Consider the following 16,665-nt stretch of genomic DNA (forward strand, 5'->3'; position numbering starts at 1 on the left):
TGCTTTTATTCTGAAAGCAAAAAGCGGAAGGGATGAGAATGGTTTTATCAACAACTAGTTCCTCGCTGGGCGCTGTGACATGTTTCCGTCTACAAAAATGCTTACTTTACTTCTTTTTATTTCGCTTATTAATCTCCCATTTTGTTCATTAACTGACAGAAATGACGAACCTATAATCGGTGAGCTTATTTACACAGTTTCCGGTTATTAAAACCACGCACCAGCGACCTGCGGAGTTTAAACCCCGGTTGTGTCGAGTCATGTTTCGTCTCTTGCTGTAGGTGTTCTGGCTCAGGAGGTCACATCCCCGAAACCGGACCAGACGGCCTACATCGCTGCCTCCTATGTGAAGTTTCTGGAGGCTGCAGGAGCCAGAGTTGTACCTGTCATGTGAGTTGTTGTCTGACGGTCAATGGATTCTTCTTTAGCGATATTAAAACCGGTATGAACTTAAATATTATCTGGTTACAGGATTAACAAGACACTGGAGGAATACAAGACTCTGTTCAGCTCTATTAATGGGTAAAAAAATAATTATTTTAAGCATATTGGCTGTGATTTCAAGAATGATTAACTACTGTTTCTAATTTGTTGCTGACATATTTTACAGTTTAGATTATAATCTTATTTTTCCAGGCTTTTAATATACTTTCTTCACGATATTCACCGGTATGGCAAGTCAGTTTATCATATAATTAGAGCTAGTGGCTCTGCAGTGCCAGACCAAGGCAAAAATAAAAGACGCTGCTTTGGGAAACCAAACCATCAGAGGAAAAATATTTGTTTTATCAAAGTAAGATTTAAAGCAACTGGCAAATTTACTTCATAAAACTGTGATGACTCATCTTCATTGTTTTATTGTTGTTAACATTACTAGTAATTACTAGGCTTGTCACAACAGTAAATTTTGCTGTACCACAAATTATTGCAATAAATTATATTATTGTTTTTAAACCATTATCAAGTAATATAGTGAGAATGGAATAATGATGCAAGTTCACCCTTTCAAAGACCAATACATTTAATTTAGTAAGGAACACTGAACATTAGATCTTTAAGGCATTTAAATATCAAAAATAAAAAAACAAAAACCACTTACAGCTGAAATCATAAATAAAATGGATTACAATGTCTCTGTAAACAAAACTGACCAAGAAAAAATATTGTCAGCTCATTTTAATTTATCATGCGATTAATAGCAACAAACTTAATAATTACAATAACAAAAGAAATTCATCTTTTGTATCTGAGTTCAGTTTATTCACAAATAAATCTCAGGAAATAACCAATTATCCTGATTAAACCAAATCTGTATTTTAAGTCTTAGTGGCAGCGGTGGTTTTAACAGGAAGTGGGCCCCCAGGCAGCTTTGGGTCAGCCCTGGGCCCTTGAAATGTATCGAACACTTCTGTTTTTTCACATTTTAGAAGTCTTAACAATTTTATTCTATTTCATGTTTGTGTTTCAAAGCATTTATAATCCACCACATGTTCTTATACTTTACAATCTCCCATACGATAAAAATTATGTGAGATTAAGAGTATGGTTTGAGTATATGACACAACATTCTGCCTTATTTTATTGATAAATTTGTGAAAACTGATTTAAATTGACACCATACTGGGGAAATTAATAATGAGCCTATTTCTGTTTTTATTTTTACTGCTCTATTTTCAAGTTTTGATTGGGTTTGTGTGTTTTATGCGCGGCAGGATCTTGTATCCAGGCGGCGGAGTCAGCATCATCTCATCTGGCTACCAAAGAGCCGCCAAAATCTTCTACGATCTGGCCATTGAGGTGAAAGGTTAACCTGCTAGTAGCTGTGTTGCAGTGTGTAGATGGAACAGGTTTTTTTTTTACAGTGTTTGGTGTTTCAGGCGAACAAGAGGGGCGACTATTTCCCGGTGTGGGGCACCTGTCTGGGTTTTGAACAGCTCATGTATTTGACGAGTGAAAAGAGTCAGCTGTTTCACACCAACACGAGCGGTGTCGCTTTGCCGCTGAACTTCACTCCAGGTGCGCCTACGTGTTAAATATCAGGGGAGTCTGTTTAATATTTGTTTAATTCTTTTGGATATTAGGTGGTTTCATTCATACCAGAACTAAATAACTGTTGTTAAACCGTTTATTACATAAAATTATACTCCAGTACCGATGGAATATGATGGTAAAAGTTTTTAAAGTTGCTATAAGAACGACTGATGACGGATTGTTTGCTCTCCAGAGGTGAAAGGCAGCAGGATGTTTGAGGATTTTCCTCCTGACCTCATGTCAGCTCTGTCCGCCGAGCCACTAACAGAAAACTCCCACCAGTGGAGCCTCGCCACGCTGGTACGCAGACCCTCACTGAAGAGACCTCAGGGTGTCAAGAAAATGTTTAAATAATCTGTGGCAGGAAAAGGAGGATGGAAACAACCATCCATCTGTCCGTCCAGTTACTTCATCATCCTTGAAACCTACAAAACTCTAGGATTCAAGACCAGTTTTGAAACTGTAGACCTAAAAGAGATGTAAACACCCTTAAAATAAACCATGAGTCTTTAATAAACAAATCAGTCACGCAGCAACAAGTGCTCTTAGTTTCCTGTGACTAATCACTTTTGTTTGTTTCAGACTTACAACACAAACGAGGACCTGAAGAGTTTCTATAAAGTCCTCTCAACAAACACAGACGGAAACACTGAGTTTGTGTCAACAGTAGAAGGTGATTGAAGCAGTCTCAGTGATGTGGTACAACAGGACAGTTGTCATGACGACTGCTGTTTTCTTACCTCCGTGCAGCTTACAGTTACCCCGTTTATGGAACGCAGTGGCATCCAGAGAAAAATGCCTTTGAGTGGTCCAGACCTTACATTCCTCACTCCCCATCGGCAGTCAGGACGACCTTCTACACGGCCCACTTCTTTGTGAGCGAAGGTATGAAAACACAACAGGTTTGGAGTCCTAATGCTGAGTATTTGCTCGTCACTTAAACTCTGATCTGTAAATCTCTCTGTAGCGAGGAAGAACTTCCACAGGTTTCAGTCTAAGGAGGAAGAGATCAAAGCACTGATATACAACTATAATCCTGTTTACACTGGAAACGCAAGTGCCTTTGAGCAAATTTATTTATTCTGAGATTCCTCTTCACAAAGCTGTTCTGCTTCAATATGGACTTGATATTTTTAGTTTTCTAATTATCTGAAAATGTTGTTTTGCACTGGAAATTGAATGAAGCGTCTGTGTTAATGATCAGCATCACTAGCTTCTTTTGTAAATTAGTTTTTCTGTTTGTTTTAAACACTTTTTGCTAATTTCTTGATTGTTTGAGACACTAAGTTGAATTTTTCTGGAGGCTTTGACTTTAAACACTCCAACTGGATCTGAGTATTGAATCAGAAACTGCTTATTTATACAAAAAATGTAAAAAATTGAATATAATAAAGAAGATGATGTTTATTTTTTTTGACAATTTGCAGCAGTTGACTTTCAATTAGATACTTTTCATTTGCCAATTTTCTTTTTCTAATGCAAAGTATTTGTGGTATAAAGTTTCCTAAAGGATTCATCACATGTGGTTTTACTGGCACACAGCTGTATGTTGACCTTTCATGACACTAATCCTCAAAATTTAGAAAGACTAGCACTATTTCAGCATTATTTCTACTCGAGCAAAAAGTAAAATGTATTTTGTATGCATAACATCTAATGTAACATTTTAAAATGATGTAAGCATACTAAAAAGTATAAAGTTATGTGCAAATTCTGGGAAATTTTGAAGATTTAAAAAATAGACTACAAATAAATACAAAATAACACATTTAGGCAAAAGAAATGGTTCCAAATATTTATTTTCTATAAAAAGAACAGGATAAAGAACGACCAGTGTTGATAAATGTTGTCTACTGGATGCTACAGGCTCAGAAAACATTTGAACTAAGACTGAAACGATTAATTGTCATAAATCAACTATTAAAATAACCAACTAATCGATTAATCGTTAGGCCATTTGCTGAAAGACCAGCACAGCTCAGAGCAGAAAGTCAAAACGGCATAAAAATATTTTCATTTCGCACTTAAGCAAGAATTACAATATATTATGGAACCATTGTAGATGGAAAAAAAAAGTTAATTACAAAGTAAATTTGAAAAGTCAGTAACTTTTTTGAGAAGTGGAGAAGATTTTTTTTGTAAAAGTTTGGCATTTTTATAGCAAATTTTCAACTTTGCACACTTAGAAATGTTTTTTTGAAAAACATTTCTGAGGTTTTTTTTGGGGCAAAAATTTACACCTTTTTTTCCCAATCTATTAATATGTTTCACTCAAAAGTTGTCAGGCGGAATCGTTTTAGCTTTACTCCGTTCACATTCTGTCTAAAAAATTTATTTCCCCACCTTTTGTTATCCATTTCTAAACTGGTTAGTCTAGTATATTAACAATGTTTACAAGTGTTGGAATTTTTTTTTAATCAGGTTAATTTATAGCAAATATAATCATTACTTGCAGTATTGTAATATGTTGTGTTATAATATGTATGTGTTGTTGTGGAAACTGTTGTGAAGAGGAAAGATCAAAAAACATTAATGACTGATAAAATATCTACTTTTTTTATTCTAACACTTACTTTCATGCCACAATCTGCCAATGACATCCCTGTATGCTTTGGATAACAAAGTTGAACATCTTGGAAAAAGTCCTCCATGTGTAGAAAGAAAGTTTGTTTCCATTGGCCATTTATAAAGTCCACTTCCAGCTCAATTCAAAGACGGCAACAGGAGAACAAAAATGAGCAACCGAATGTAACGTCCAAAGTAAGTTATGCACTAATAACACTCAGGTAACATTGTTTTTCTTCCTCTTCTTCTCAGAATAAAATGATATTAGAACATTTACACATCAAGCTAACGAGACCGTGATCTCAATCACAATACTACTGCAAATATAGTTTATGCAGTTCTGTAAAAAAAACATTCAGGATGTCAAAATTTACGATGACAAACTGAGAAATGACAGATAACGTAGCAAAGCACATTGGAACATGCACTGGAGTGCAACATAAGACAATATAAATAAACTTGTGCCTGGATATATTCATTTCAGTGATTACCTTTGCCTATTCTGCAGACATGAAATTTATGTGTAATCTGGTATTTACTGTCCAATGAAAATAATCCCAAACTTCATTCAATTCACTCAGTTTTCAAAATTATTAAAAATAACAAAATTTCTCATTTTAAAAACCATTTGGCATACCCCAAAATATTTTTCTGTCATATGCAAATAGTTGCATTGAAATTAACCTAATTTTGGATATCTTAGAGAATAATCATAAATTAGCATAAAGATGTCAGCCAAGTTGAACAGCTAATATGAAACTAGCAGAAAAAAAAATTACCCGCACTGCTAGAAAGTTAAAAATACTATTAAAAGAAATAATGTTACACTTAGCATTAGAAATGCTATTAAAGGATATTTAGTTTTTGTGCAAAGTAAAACAAGCACCACGCTAATCATTAGTGCAAAATAATCTAAACGCTATAAGATTTTGCAGCTTCGCTTTGCTCTGCTTTTAGTTTTAAAACTAGTGGGCAAAAATGTCAGTTTTTAAAAAGTAGTTGTTGGAAATCAAGCAAATAATTGTTTTTGAAAGCTAAAAACAACCTAGATAAGATCAGGAGTATTTATCCTTAGCATGGCCATGTAAGAAGGAGGTACCGGTAATATAAATATTTTCAGAAAGAAATAAGCTACTTTTTCTAAAAAAGCAAAAGTAACTAAGTGAACTCTAGATGAAAAAAGACCCTTTTATAATCATTTATATTTTTATCCCCTTGTTGGGAAGTTTCTATGTTTGTCTAAACACCATTAATGTATGCTTTCCAGACTTAAAACGGTTAAATCACTTATTGCAGTAAGATACTGTGGCAATGTGTTGAAGGTCTGAACCACTATCTTGGCTTTTTTTGTAATAGATAAATTTATCTTCATGTTTTCTGATAAAGTAAGGCACCGTGAATAAATCAAGAAAATGCTATTGTTGGAGGAAACCGAAACGGAACGATGTCAAATGTATAATCTAAACAAAATGGCTTATTTCTTTCCCCGTAAAACTCGTCCCAGCATAATTGAAACAGATACTGACCTAAAACATTGTTGACGCAAATAAAAGATGAGCATTTGTGCGCTATTTTACATACTGTTAACAACAGAGACAATCACAGTCCATGAAAAGTTCATCACGACTTTAAAAATAGTAACGTTCCCTATATCCACGCAGCTCCAGACGCCCCTTACGAACACTGCCGATCAGCGCCAGGGTTCTGAATTTCCTTTATATACAAACCCATGTAGGTTGTGTGCTATAACGTTTCTTCTCCTCACAACCTGAAAGTCAGTGTGCAGGGCTTAAGCTTTCTCTCCGCTGCTTTTAAAGACGTCCATCCTGCTGTAAAGGAGACTGTTACTGGAATTCCTGTAGGTCATCAGGCCTTTGGAAATCCATCGGATGAACAGGGGAGGACAGATCCGTCGTCTGCTGGACGGCGTTGTAGACGCAGCGAGTTCGACCGAAACACACGGAGGATGAGGGTTGCATAATGGACAACTTGGTCGCTCTCGGGCACGGATACAACACGGAGGGAATGTCGGACCAAATGGAGTGAATGAGAAAAGAGGAACGGCAGCCTGTCGAAGAAAATCTAACCCTCGTCTTCGACCTCCTCTTCCAAATCCTCCTCAAACACGCTTTCTGGTAGCCTGAAGCACTCCTCGAAGAAATTCACCAGGGACTGACTCAGGTGCTGCCTTGTTGCGTCGCTGTGGATGAAGTGGCCCTCGTCTGGGTAGATCTGACAGGAACAGAGTGAAAAAAGGTTGGGTTTGAAACTTCAGCATCAGCTGAATAATTATTTATTTCAAACAAGTTTAAAAAAAACAAGAGGACAAGCAATCAGAAGGACAGAGAAAAACCAAGAACAAAATGATTAGTTTACTACTTTTGTTTGAAAAGGAGCACAGCTCTGGAAAAAACGAAGAGACCACTTCAAATGATAAGATTTCTCTGATTTTACTTTTATAGGTAAATGTTTGAGTAAAATGAACATTGTTCTTTTATTCTGAGGTACTGACAACATGTCTCTGAAATTTCAAGCAAAAATTTAGTATTTATTTGCAGAAAATGAGAAACGAAAAAGATGCAGTGCTTTCAGACCTCAGAAAATGCAAAGAAAAGTTTATGTTCATTTAGAAACAATACTATATATATATATATATATATATATATATATCTGGTGGAGCATCTTGATGAAAGCTGTAATTCTCTGCTTGTGAAAGTAAATCTGTTGAGTCTCAAAAAACAAAAGTTGTAGCATAAGTTGACCAAAAGAGAACCAATAATTGGTCCTTGTGGAACTCCTTCAGACATACAGATATTTGCCTGATTTTAATTTGCCAATTAGACACTGACAAAAATGTATATAAACAAGATACTGCCTTTAAGTGTACAAAATGTTCGAGGGGAACAAGAATAGAAAGTTTATGGTTCAGGCTATTTTTAAAATTAATTATAACTTCTGCATTTTAATTTTTTCCATAATGAGTTTTCTCACTCAAAGGAAAAGACAGGAATCCTTGGTTGTCATCCGTCTTTTGTGAGAGTTGAAAAGTGAAACCAAGAATCAACTGGCATTTTTGTGAGAGTTTTTATTGCAACTGGAAATAAATCTGGTGTAAAAGCCGAGCCCAGATGTCTGTGAGCCCTGATAATTATTCCGCTACAGTTCTGTGATAGTTGAATAAAAGACATGAGATGCACTTGCAGGGATCAGAAACCTCCCAAAGGCTGACAGATTTAACCAAATTAAAAATGAAACGACATACCTGCAAGGTGTAGTTGGCCTTTTCACTAATGAGCTGGGAAATGAATTTCGCTGTGTGTTGGAAGTGAACTTTTTCTGAGGACACAGAGACAAAAATGTCATTGATGTTTCTTTATAACATTAGAAATGAGAACTTTGACCTGCAGTTGTACCATCAGCTGTCGGGTGAACGATAAGGAACTTCTTATCCATGAACCGAGACGCTCGGTGGGCTAAATTTGCCATCTAAGACCAGAAACAGAATCGAGTTGATACTTGTAGTTTGAACCACAGGCAAACAGGAGAAGTCTTGAAATGAAGACCTACCGTGTACGCTCTGGGATCCGGTTTAGGCAGACCCAGATATCTTTCAGAAAAAGCAGAGGCTGGAAAAAAACATGAAAATAGAAATGTAAAATAAAAGCAAATCTGTCAAGGATTGAAAACAATTTCGGGGTTCTAAAGGTGAGTTTGAAATGCAAAGAAAAGTGGTCTAGATTTACACTAATTGCTTATTGGTGGCAACAAAAAATCTTGACCCTGGACTGTAAAAACACAAAGTCTGACCAAGTATTTTGGTCTAGTTTCTATTGCAAAAATCTTAGTACAGATAAAATAAGACAAAATAAGTTACGAGTAACTTTTCAGCTAGATATAAGAGTCAATAATTCTTGAATACTGTTAAAAAGTGCTGGTTCTATTTGCTTGTTTTGAGAAAACCAACATGTAAGAAAACTGCCAGCCCGTTTTTTGTTTTTTAAATTAACTCCAGTCATCCATTGAACAGTTCAAATACGGAAAAGCATAAAATTGATGACTTGTGTTTGTGCAAACCTCCTTTTCCTTTGTTGTACCAATTCAAAGTGAGAAAAATGGCCCCGCTTCTCTCTAATTTTCAGTTTCTCGACTGTATTTCTATATTTCTGCAGCTGAAACAACCATCGCTCTCCTGATACACATCTCATTCTACGTCTCACACCTTATATTCCTCAGATGGATGAGGTGAGGCGGTGTATGATTGGGTTCTGAGTGCAGCTGCTCCAACACACCCGCTCCAGATTCCCAGAAAGGGGGCAAAGGTGCTGAAGATGCTATCTGTCTTTATTTCACCTTCCAGAACATTCTGACGGCTCCGGCGGCCGTGCCGAGCTACTTCGACACGTGCAGCCGAGACTGAAGCATTTTGCATTTCAGAGCGCAGATAAAAACGAAAAGAACGAAGGGCTTACCGTATAATTCAAAGTCGGTGATGGGTGAGAGGACAGCGCCGCATTTTATTGGAGACTCCTCGCCGCTGAGCAACAGGCTGGTCACGTAGCCGCCGAACACCTGAGGAACAACAACTGTTATCACACACAATGCAGCAACAGCAGCAAATACAAGAGGCGAGGCGACGCTGAAGTGAATTCTGGGTTTTAGACGCCGCAGTCTGTTTGGTTCTGAACACCAATATGCGCTTAAGCAGCAAAGTCTACCACAGAGCAGGATTAGTTCGCTTGTGAAAGCATCACCCCAAAAGGGTTTTTCCAATCTACTTCAACAACACTTCTCTGAAGAATCAAATTATTTCTTCTTTTCTCTCAAGTTAGAACTTTACGAATGGAATCACATCAACCAAGAGGCGTCAAACATAAAGCCAAATCTGGCCCGCTGTAGCTTTTTATGTGGCTCTAGACTTAATAAATACAAATACAAATACAAACCTTCCAGATAACAGTTGTGTGCTTAAATATTATTTTACTAATAAAATTAAAGGGGTTTTATCTGCTTACTACCAAATCTAATTAGGCAACACTTCCAGTTTTGCTACGATTATGAAAATTCACACAAAAATCAACAAATTGCAGCATTTTATTAGCCAATGCGTAATTATGTTTACTGAAGATTTTCCAGAAAAATTATCAAAAACATTGGCAACTCCCACCTGCAGGTGGCAGTATGTTTTACTTCTCCACTTGTAGTCTGTGATCAATTATTTGCGAGGAATCAAGTCACATTTACCGTCATACATAAGAGCAAATATGATTGCTTGAAATTCCTTGCAAATACTTTTAAATTAGCAATTTATAGCAAAAAAATACAAAATAGGTCCTTCAAGATAACTGTTGTGAGCTTATTTTATTAATCAAATTAAAGTGGTTTTATATGTTTACTGCCAAATTACATCAGTCAATACTTCCAGCTGTATTATGATTGTGGAAATTCACACAAAAATCAACAAATTGAGCCTTTTTTTAAATGTGTCAATGAATAGTCTTAAACTTATTTCACCAATTAAATGCTTGAAATCCACATCTGATGGTAAAATATGTAAGGCAGCAAACAGACAAAGGCAACAAGCTGCCTTTTTGAACAATTACCAGATATCATTGCTGCTTAGTTTGAACTTGGTTTTCCTATTCAACAATGTCAAACAAAAAAAGTTAACATCTGAACCAGATTACGTTAATAATCTAGTTTTTGCACTTGGATGGAGAAAGGCACTATTGTTTTATTTTGGTCCAGTTCTGCTAAAATCAATCCAACAAAAGTTCAAGATGCGTTCAGGAGCAGAACGGAACGAGGCTTGTCTTACCTGTCCGAAGGCGCCAACTCTGGATTGGTCCACATAAGGCTCTTTCAGAATGAAACTGAGGGAAAAAGTCACTATTAAGATTGTGTGCAATAAAAGTCTGTAAATAAAAGCTTAAATTGACGGTGAAAACAAATTATTTGCCACTTTCATACATTTTACATTTATACTTCAAATTTTGCTAGATTGATGTCTTTATTTGTCAAAGATTATAGGAAATGGTAAAATATGTTGTTTCATGGTGGAGATTTTTGTCCTATCAAGGTATGCAAAGAAACATCTCAGTTCAGTCCAATTAAACTGGATTTTTTTTTCTTTGCTCAGATAAAATGCAGCAGGTTCTGCAGTCCGGCCCAGTAACAGTGAGAAGAGGCTCGTACTCAAGAGCGTCCTTCTGATCCTGCTCCTCAAACACGCCCAGCTTTTTATGGATCCGGTGCAGGACGTTGGTGCCCTGAAAGTCGCTGCCCCGCCCGTCGCAGTGCACCACGATGGCGCCGAAGCTGCTCACCAGAACCGTGGCCCAGTCCAACACAAACCGCTCCGACACCGTCTGGCCACCAGGTGTCCCGTCACTGCACCAAAGAGTAAATGTCATCAGCTGATGATAACGTGAGTATTTTATTTATTTCACAGATACGTACACAAGCAGGAGGAGCGGGTAGTGTGACGTATCCATGAAGCCGGCAGGTTTCAGGATCTTTAAAGACAAAACTGAAATCCAGAGGAACACAACTGTTTTATAAAGCTTAATCAAAATAAGTTACAAATATATACTGCACCAACAACACTTATTGGCACCCAGGTAAAGATGTGTGAAATAAATGTTTATAACTCTCCTTCCAACCCATTTAATTAAAGCCCCCATTTCAAACCACCTTCAAAACCAACTTCCAACCCTCCTCCCATACATGATTTTCCAGTTTATTTTACTTTTCACTCTTTATTCAAGGTGCCTATAACTGATGAACTGTGACATACTGTAGTCGTCCATGTTGATCTCCCTGTACTCCACTGTGGGCATCTGCATGGAGTCCAGAGTCAGCCGGAGGTTTTCATTGCTCTCCAGTTTGGAAACCTCTGAAATACCTGCAGACAGCAAACGATCAGAGGGATGAAACACAATCCAAACACAGAAGATACAACTCTTCTGGCTACAACATCTGTCCAAGGTCTCCCAACAAAAGCCAAGAAGGAAAAGAAGAGGTAAAACACCTGACGCCTGCTGAAAATATGACCTTGATTTGCTGTTACAGCTAGCTTCATTTCTTTGAAACACACAGGGAAGCAGCTGCTTTTATTCATGGAGCACAGCTGCCACGGCAGGCGAGGTCAAACGGGCGAACATCGCATGTTGGAATTGGTTCGTCCTCGAATGTCCAGAAACAAGCGACTTCCAGGAGGGAAATCAACTCAGCGGCTGCCACAGCTGCTCCTGCTTATGGATTCAGATAAACATTCCTGAGCTGCTGGAAGGACAGGTCCAGTAAAGCGGGAGAGGGACAACACATGCTTCAGCACCTACATGTAGATGAATTCATTTGACCTCGTTTCTGTGGGGACTGTCGTGAAGGCTTTAACTGACCATCTCCTCCTCAAAATGAAGTATTTTATCTCTCGGCTCTAGAATCAGGTCAGAGGAACACAAAGACAGTCAAGTATAAGAGGACAAATAAATTAAAGAAAACATTTTGTGAAAATATACAACTAACAATATAGACGCATGTATCACTATGACTGCAGGGTCTATGCACCTTTTCACAGCTTGAAGACAAACTGCATTTTTTTTTCACTTTGGGAAATCATTGTTAATCTCATCTGCTTTATCCCCTTAACTTGGAGCGATCAAAGTGTCAGATAATAGTAAATTAGATTTGCTTAAACCAGTCTTTCTCAAACTGGAGTCCCCGGACCATAGTTTGGTACAGCTAGCTTACCAAAGGACTGTGTTAAAAAATAATAATTGGGCTAAGACAATTTATACCACAGCAGATACAGAAAACTACAAATGAAACAATTCAATCATATAAAAATCTATTGTCAATCTCTTTATGTTAAATAAATTTAAAAAATATGACATTATTAAAATAATTAGTCATTATATCATCTATAGTTTGAGTCATGCAGAACTGATGTGATCGTTTCCATAGCAACGATCAGAAGCAAGACCTTGCACCAGAACTCGAGTGGGGTCATTCATGACGTCACAGATGACCTCATGAGGTCATCATAGAAGGTCTATGAGACTTTAAATGCGTGTAACTCAGTTCATCTTCAGTCAGGATCCAAACAGTTCTGTGAAACGCAGCTTTGTGTCGGACAACGATTTTTAGGATTTCAGAGATGCCTTACCCCTTAATTTTTCCAATCGGTTTTGGACTTGGTTACCTGGTCACAACAGGTATGAAGAAACTGTTTGACCATTACCTTCCTGGAACGGACTTGGACCAGAGTGCCTCTCAGGATGAGAGCACTTCCTTTGGGAACAAACTTTCAACGGTTCCCCAAGCCAGCCAGAAAGTTGACTGTAAAGCCTCTGCTTTGGATTTGACTAAGACATCGTCTTTCGTCGCTACTCAGGATGTGAGTTCAGTCTCTGGGAACAATTTGCCCGTTGTTCCCAAAGAAAAAACTGACCCGGCTGGGAAAGTTTTTTCTGTCAAGAAGAAAGTTGACTGTAAAGCCTCTGCTTTGGATTGGACTAAGACAACGTCTCTCGTCGCTACTCAGGATGTGAGTTCAGTCTTTGGGAACAATTTGCCCATTGTTCCCAAAGAAAAAACTGACCCGGCTGGGAAAGTTTTTTCTGGGACTGAATTCACAGAGAAACCTTTGATTTCGTCGATTTCATCTCTGGCTTTGTCAGAGATGAAATCGCTAGATGGCAGATTTTCCAGCGCCTCTGACTTGAAAAGTTCCTCGGACGAGGAATTTATTTCAGAGGGACGAAGAGTTTACAGTGAAAACAGAGTCCTTGATCTGTCTATGACCTCATTGTTAAAACGTAGGGTTTCTGTTGATTCTGAATTGAGCTGCACTCCGGACGGGGAAGCTGGTTTGACGGACAGGAACAGCACTGAAACCCCAGCTAATGATGGTTCTTTCACGTTTCCCAAAGACAAAACTACCCCAGATGGGGTAGTTGTCTCTCAGGATGAGAGGAAAGTCTTCGGAAACCATTACTGCACCGTTCCTGAGGATCAAACTGACCCGGATGGGAAAGTTATACATGAGGAACAAAGCAGAATAAGACGGACAGAGGGCGACATCTGTAGATTTGCAAACCGATTCAACAACAGCTGGATGAGTGCCTGTTTTCAGAGCATTCTCAACCTGAGCGTCACCAGACGGTGTCTGGCTCAGAGACACCCGTTTAAAGAGGCTTCTTCTACCCCGTACTCTGCCAGTCTGATCCACACTGCCATCCACCAACCAGGGAAATACTTTTCCCCAGCAGAAATCTCCCCAGTTTTGATGGAACTGAAGGAGAGAGAACCGTCACCGGAGTTAGGAAAACAATTTGAAATCTCGTGTTTACTGGAATCGGTACTAGTCTGGCTCGACTCGTACGGTGGCAGCACAGATCGGGAAATGTACTGTGAAAACACCTGCACCGGATGTGGGACGTCGTTCTCAGAGCTCCTGAATAACGGCCCCCTTGTTGTGCTTCCGTCCTCGACATCACTCAACGACACCGCTTCACTTTTTAATAACTGGATAAATTTGTGGGGCCAGCCTCACTGTTCAACCTGCAGGTCAGGCTTAAATCGGAAAAACGTCCTCAGCAACAACAATGTGATCGTCATGTTTCTGTCACGGTGGTCCAAAAGAAGATACCCAGTGATTCCCAATCCAATCATCGAGGTTCCAGGAAAAAGTGGAACCGAGTTGTACAGTCTGTCGTCCGTCATTTGTGGTGATGCTGAGTCAGCTCACTTCTACAGCTATTTGATTCGGGGACAACAGACAGTGAAGGTGGTGGATGAAGATGTCCTCACTGCTGGTACACCCTGCAGAGAGGACATGTATGAAAGGGGATTTCTTTATGTTTACGAGAAGCAAACGAATGCAGAGGAACCCGACACTGACCACCTAAACACACCCAGTCTGACGGTTTCTCCTGCCCCTCCTCTCCAAAATCATGAAGACTGTTCTGGAGAGGAGCCAGAACTGCTAAATTTGAAAGAAGAGAATAGCGCAGAAGACAAAACAAGCGGCCATTTTGAGGGAGAAGAAATGAAAGTGAGTCAGATAGAAGATTGGGGTCCTGAAATATACAGCAGAATAGATGAAGAAACTTTTTGGGAGGATTTAATGCCAATGTTTTTGTTTTTGTTTAGTTTGTGCTGTGTGATATTTCCTGGTCTTGTTTTTTACTGGGCTGGTTATTCCACACTCTTCTGTCTTACCATTGCTTTTTTCTGTTTACGTGTTTCTATATTGGGATTTTAAATGGAAGCATTGGCAACTTTTGTACCACTGGTAAATAGATTTTACCAGTTTTTTGTCTGAAGTTTCTCTCCAGGCGCTGCGGCTTCCTGCCATAGTCCTAAAAGATGACTGTCAGGTTAATTGGTCAAAATAAATTCTCTTTAGGTGCGAATAAAAAAAAAATGTTGTAATTAAACTTTATAAATAGTTTACAGGTTTCTCTCCGGGTGCTCCGGCTTCCTGCCACAGTCTAAAACGTTTTAGTGCACTTTATAGTGGATACAAATTGACACTTGTTTATAATATCAATACTATATGTATATAGATAGATATCTATATACATATACAGTATATCTATCTATATATATGGACATAGATCTATATCTATCTAGATAGACACGGATCTATCTCTATATAGATATCTATATCTAGAGATATAGATATCTAGATCTAGATATCTATATCTCTAGATATATATATATATCTAGAGATATAGATCTATATATATATATATAGAGAGAGAGATAGATATCTATATATCTATCTAGATATAGATCTCTAGATATATATATATATATCTAGATATATAGATCTATATATATAGAGAGAGAGATAGATATCTATATATCTATCTATATAGATAGATATATAGATATCTATGTCTATCTAGATATAGATAGATATCTATCTAAATTGATATATCTATATAGATCTATAAATATAGATCTATAGAAGCATAAATAGGTGCCACACTATGAAATTTATGCAACTACTATATCTCTCTAGATAGATATAGTAGTAGTATCTATCCATCCATCTATCTATCTATCTATCTATCTAGATAGATATATAAATCTATATACATATATATCTATATATGTATATAGATTTATATATCTATCTAGATAGATATATAAATCTATATACATATATAGATATATATGTATATAGACAAAATTTACGCAACTACTGCTCAACTACTGCAGCAATAACCCTGTTGGTTAATCTCATGCTGTGTTGTGCAGGCAAAACACTTGAAGTTACATTCATTCATCAATTATTTGGCCTCTTGGGGGCGCTTAAATACAAAATAAAGATGATTGAACTGTGATTGGTAAGATAATCATTGCTAATTAAAGAAGAAAAATATATTAAATAGGTTTATTTTCTTCATAGAGCATGTTTGTAGATGCATCATGTGAGCAGCTACAGTTTTTCCTCAGACTATAAAACCTATGCTCTGAGTGTTTGCCATTCCTAATCAGGTTAATCATAAACATTAGATGCTGATGTGATTTACAGCAACCTATACACTTTTTAACGTTATACAGGAGAGCTTATGTTATTACTTAAAGAGAAAAATCACATTACAGTATGCTGATATTGCTGTTGTGGCTGGTCATAATGTAATGAGCGGGAATAATGTGATTACCAACATCATTTCTGGCTTGGCTTGCAGACAACCAGTGGCTCAGGTGGTGATTCTGCACTGAGGACCCCCTGCTGTCAAGGTGATTTTAACGCTCTCAGTGTCGGGAACATAATCCAATAGGTGCTTTAGTAATAGCACCTGCAGGGTGTACTCACTTTCTCTGTCTTGTGTCTCACTTTCTGCATCTCTCTGGGTTTTGTACACGGCCACAAAGGGAATCTCCGGACCTGGAAACACAAATTAAAAGAGTTACGGCTGAATTTTGCTTTACAGTGCCCTGTAAAAACCATTAACAACCTCTGAATTTTTCTAATTTGAATCATGTTACAGCCACAGATGTCAATGTATTTTATGACAAACTGGGGCTGCGATAAAGTTGGTGAAATTAACTCAA

The 16,665-nt window shown here is 37.7% G+C and overlaps 3 protein-coding genes across 6 annotated transcripts in view; 2 read left to right on the forward strand and 1 right to left on the reverse strand.

The window, feature by feature from the left end:
- Window positions 1-21: 21 nt before the first annotated feature.
- ggh (gamma-glutamyl hydrolase (conjugase, folylpolygammaglutamyl hydrolase)) lies at window positions 22-3,547 on the forward strand. The gene is made up of 9 exons (XM_028005234.1): window positions 22-179; window positions 282-390; window positions 472-522; window positions 1,713-1,797; window positions 1,878-2,016; window positions 2,225-2,331; window positions 2,614-2,704; window positions 2,782-2,916; window positions 2,999-3,547. The coding sequence occupies exons 1-9, from the start codon at window positions 80-82 to the stop codon at window positions 3,115-3,117; spliced, it is 936 nt and encodes a 311-aa protein (XP_027861035.1). The 5' UTR covers window positions 22-79; the 3' UTR covers window positions 3,118-3,547.
- A 1,017-nt stretch (window positions 3,548-4,564) lies between these two features.
- LOC114136861 (dipeptidyl aminopeptidase-like protein 6) overlaps window positions 4,565-16,665 on the reverse strand; it is a 266,529-nt gene continuing 254,428 nt past the window's right edge. For all 4 annotated transcript variants that reach the window (XM_028005229.1, XM_028005231.1, XM_028005230.1 and 1 more), the window contains 10 exons: window positions 16,427-16,498; window positions 11,390-11,497; window positions 11,053-11,122; window positions 10,789-10,983; window positions 10,412-10,466; window positions 9,066-9,165; window positions 8,164-8,222; window positions 8,010-8,082; window positions 7,859-7,932; window positions 4,565-6,828 (listed from right to left, as the gene is read on the reverse strand). In XM_028005229.1, the coding sequence (XP_027861030.1) occupies window positions 6,679-6,828; window positions 7,859-7,932; window positions 8,010-8,082; window positions 8,164-8,222; window positions 9,066-9,165; window positions 10,412-10,466; window positions 10,789-10,983; window positions 11,053-11,122; window positions 11,390-11,497; window positions 16,427-16,498 (956 nt within the window). In that variant the 3' untranslated portion in view covers window positions 4,565-6,678. The remainder of the gene's footprint in view (window positions 6,829-7,858; window positions 7,933-8,009; window positions 8,083-8,163; window positions 8,223-9,065; window positions 9,166-10,411; window positions 10,467-10,788; window positions 10,984-11,052; window positions 11,123-11,389; window positions 11,498-16,426; window positions 16,499-16,665) is intronic.
- LOC114136862 (uncharacterized) lies at window positions 11,499-15,172 on the forward strand. The gene is made up of 2 exons (XM_028005232.1): window positions 11,499-11,614; window positions 11,692-15,172. Exon 2 carries the CDS (start codon window positions 12,752-12,754, stop codon window positions 14,858-14,860), a length of 2,109 nt encoding a protein of 702 aa, XP_027861033.1. The 5' UTR covers window positions 11,499-11,614; window positions 11,692-12,751; the 3' UTR covers window positions 14,861-15,172.

This window comes from Xiphophorus couchianus, chromosome 21 (assembly GCF_001444195.1).
Source record: "Xiphophorus couchianus chromosome 21, X_couchianus-1.0, whole genome shotgun sequence".
In the NCBI taxonomy this organism is placed as follows: domain Eukaryota; kingdom Metazoa; phylum Chordata; class Actinopteri; order Cyprinodontiformes; family Poeciliidae; genus Xiphophorus; species Xiphophorus couchianus.

Coding starts and splice junctions, on each gene's coding strand:
- ggh (XM_028005234.1), top strand. CDS start 80: ATGTTTCCGTCTACAAAAATGCTTACTTTACTTCTTTTTATTTCGCTT. Junction 2,705..2,781: donor GTTTGTGTCAACAGTAGAAG/GTGATTGAAGCA, acceptor ACCTCCGTGCAG/CTTACAGTTACCCCGTTTAT. Junction 2,917..2,998: donor CCACTTCTTTGTGAGCGAAG/GTATGAAAACAC, acceptor ATCTCTCTGTAG/CGAGGAAGAACTTCCACAGG.
- LOC114136862 (XM_028005232.1), top strand. CDS start 12,752: ATGCCTTACCCCTTAATTTTTCCAATCGGTTTTGGACTTGGTTACCTG.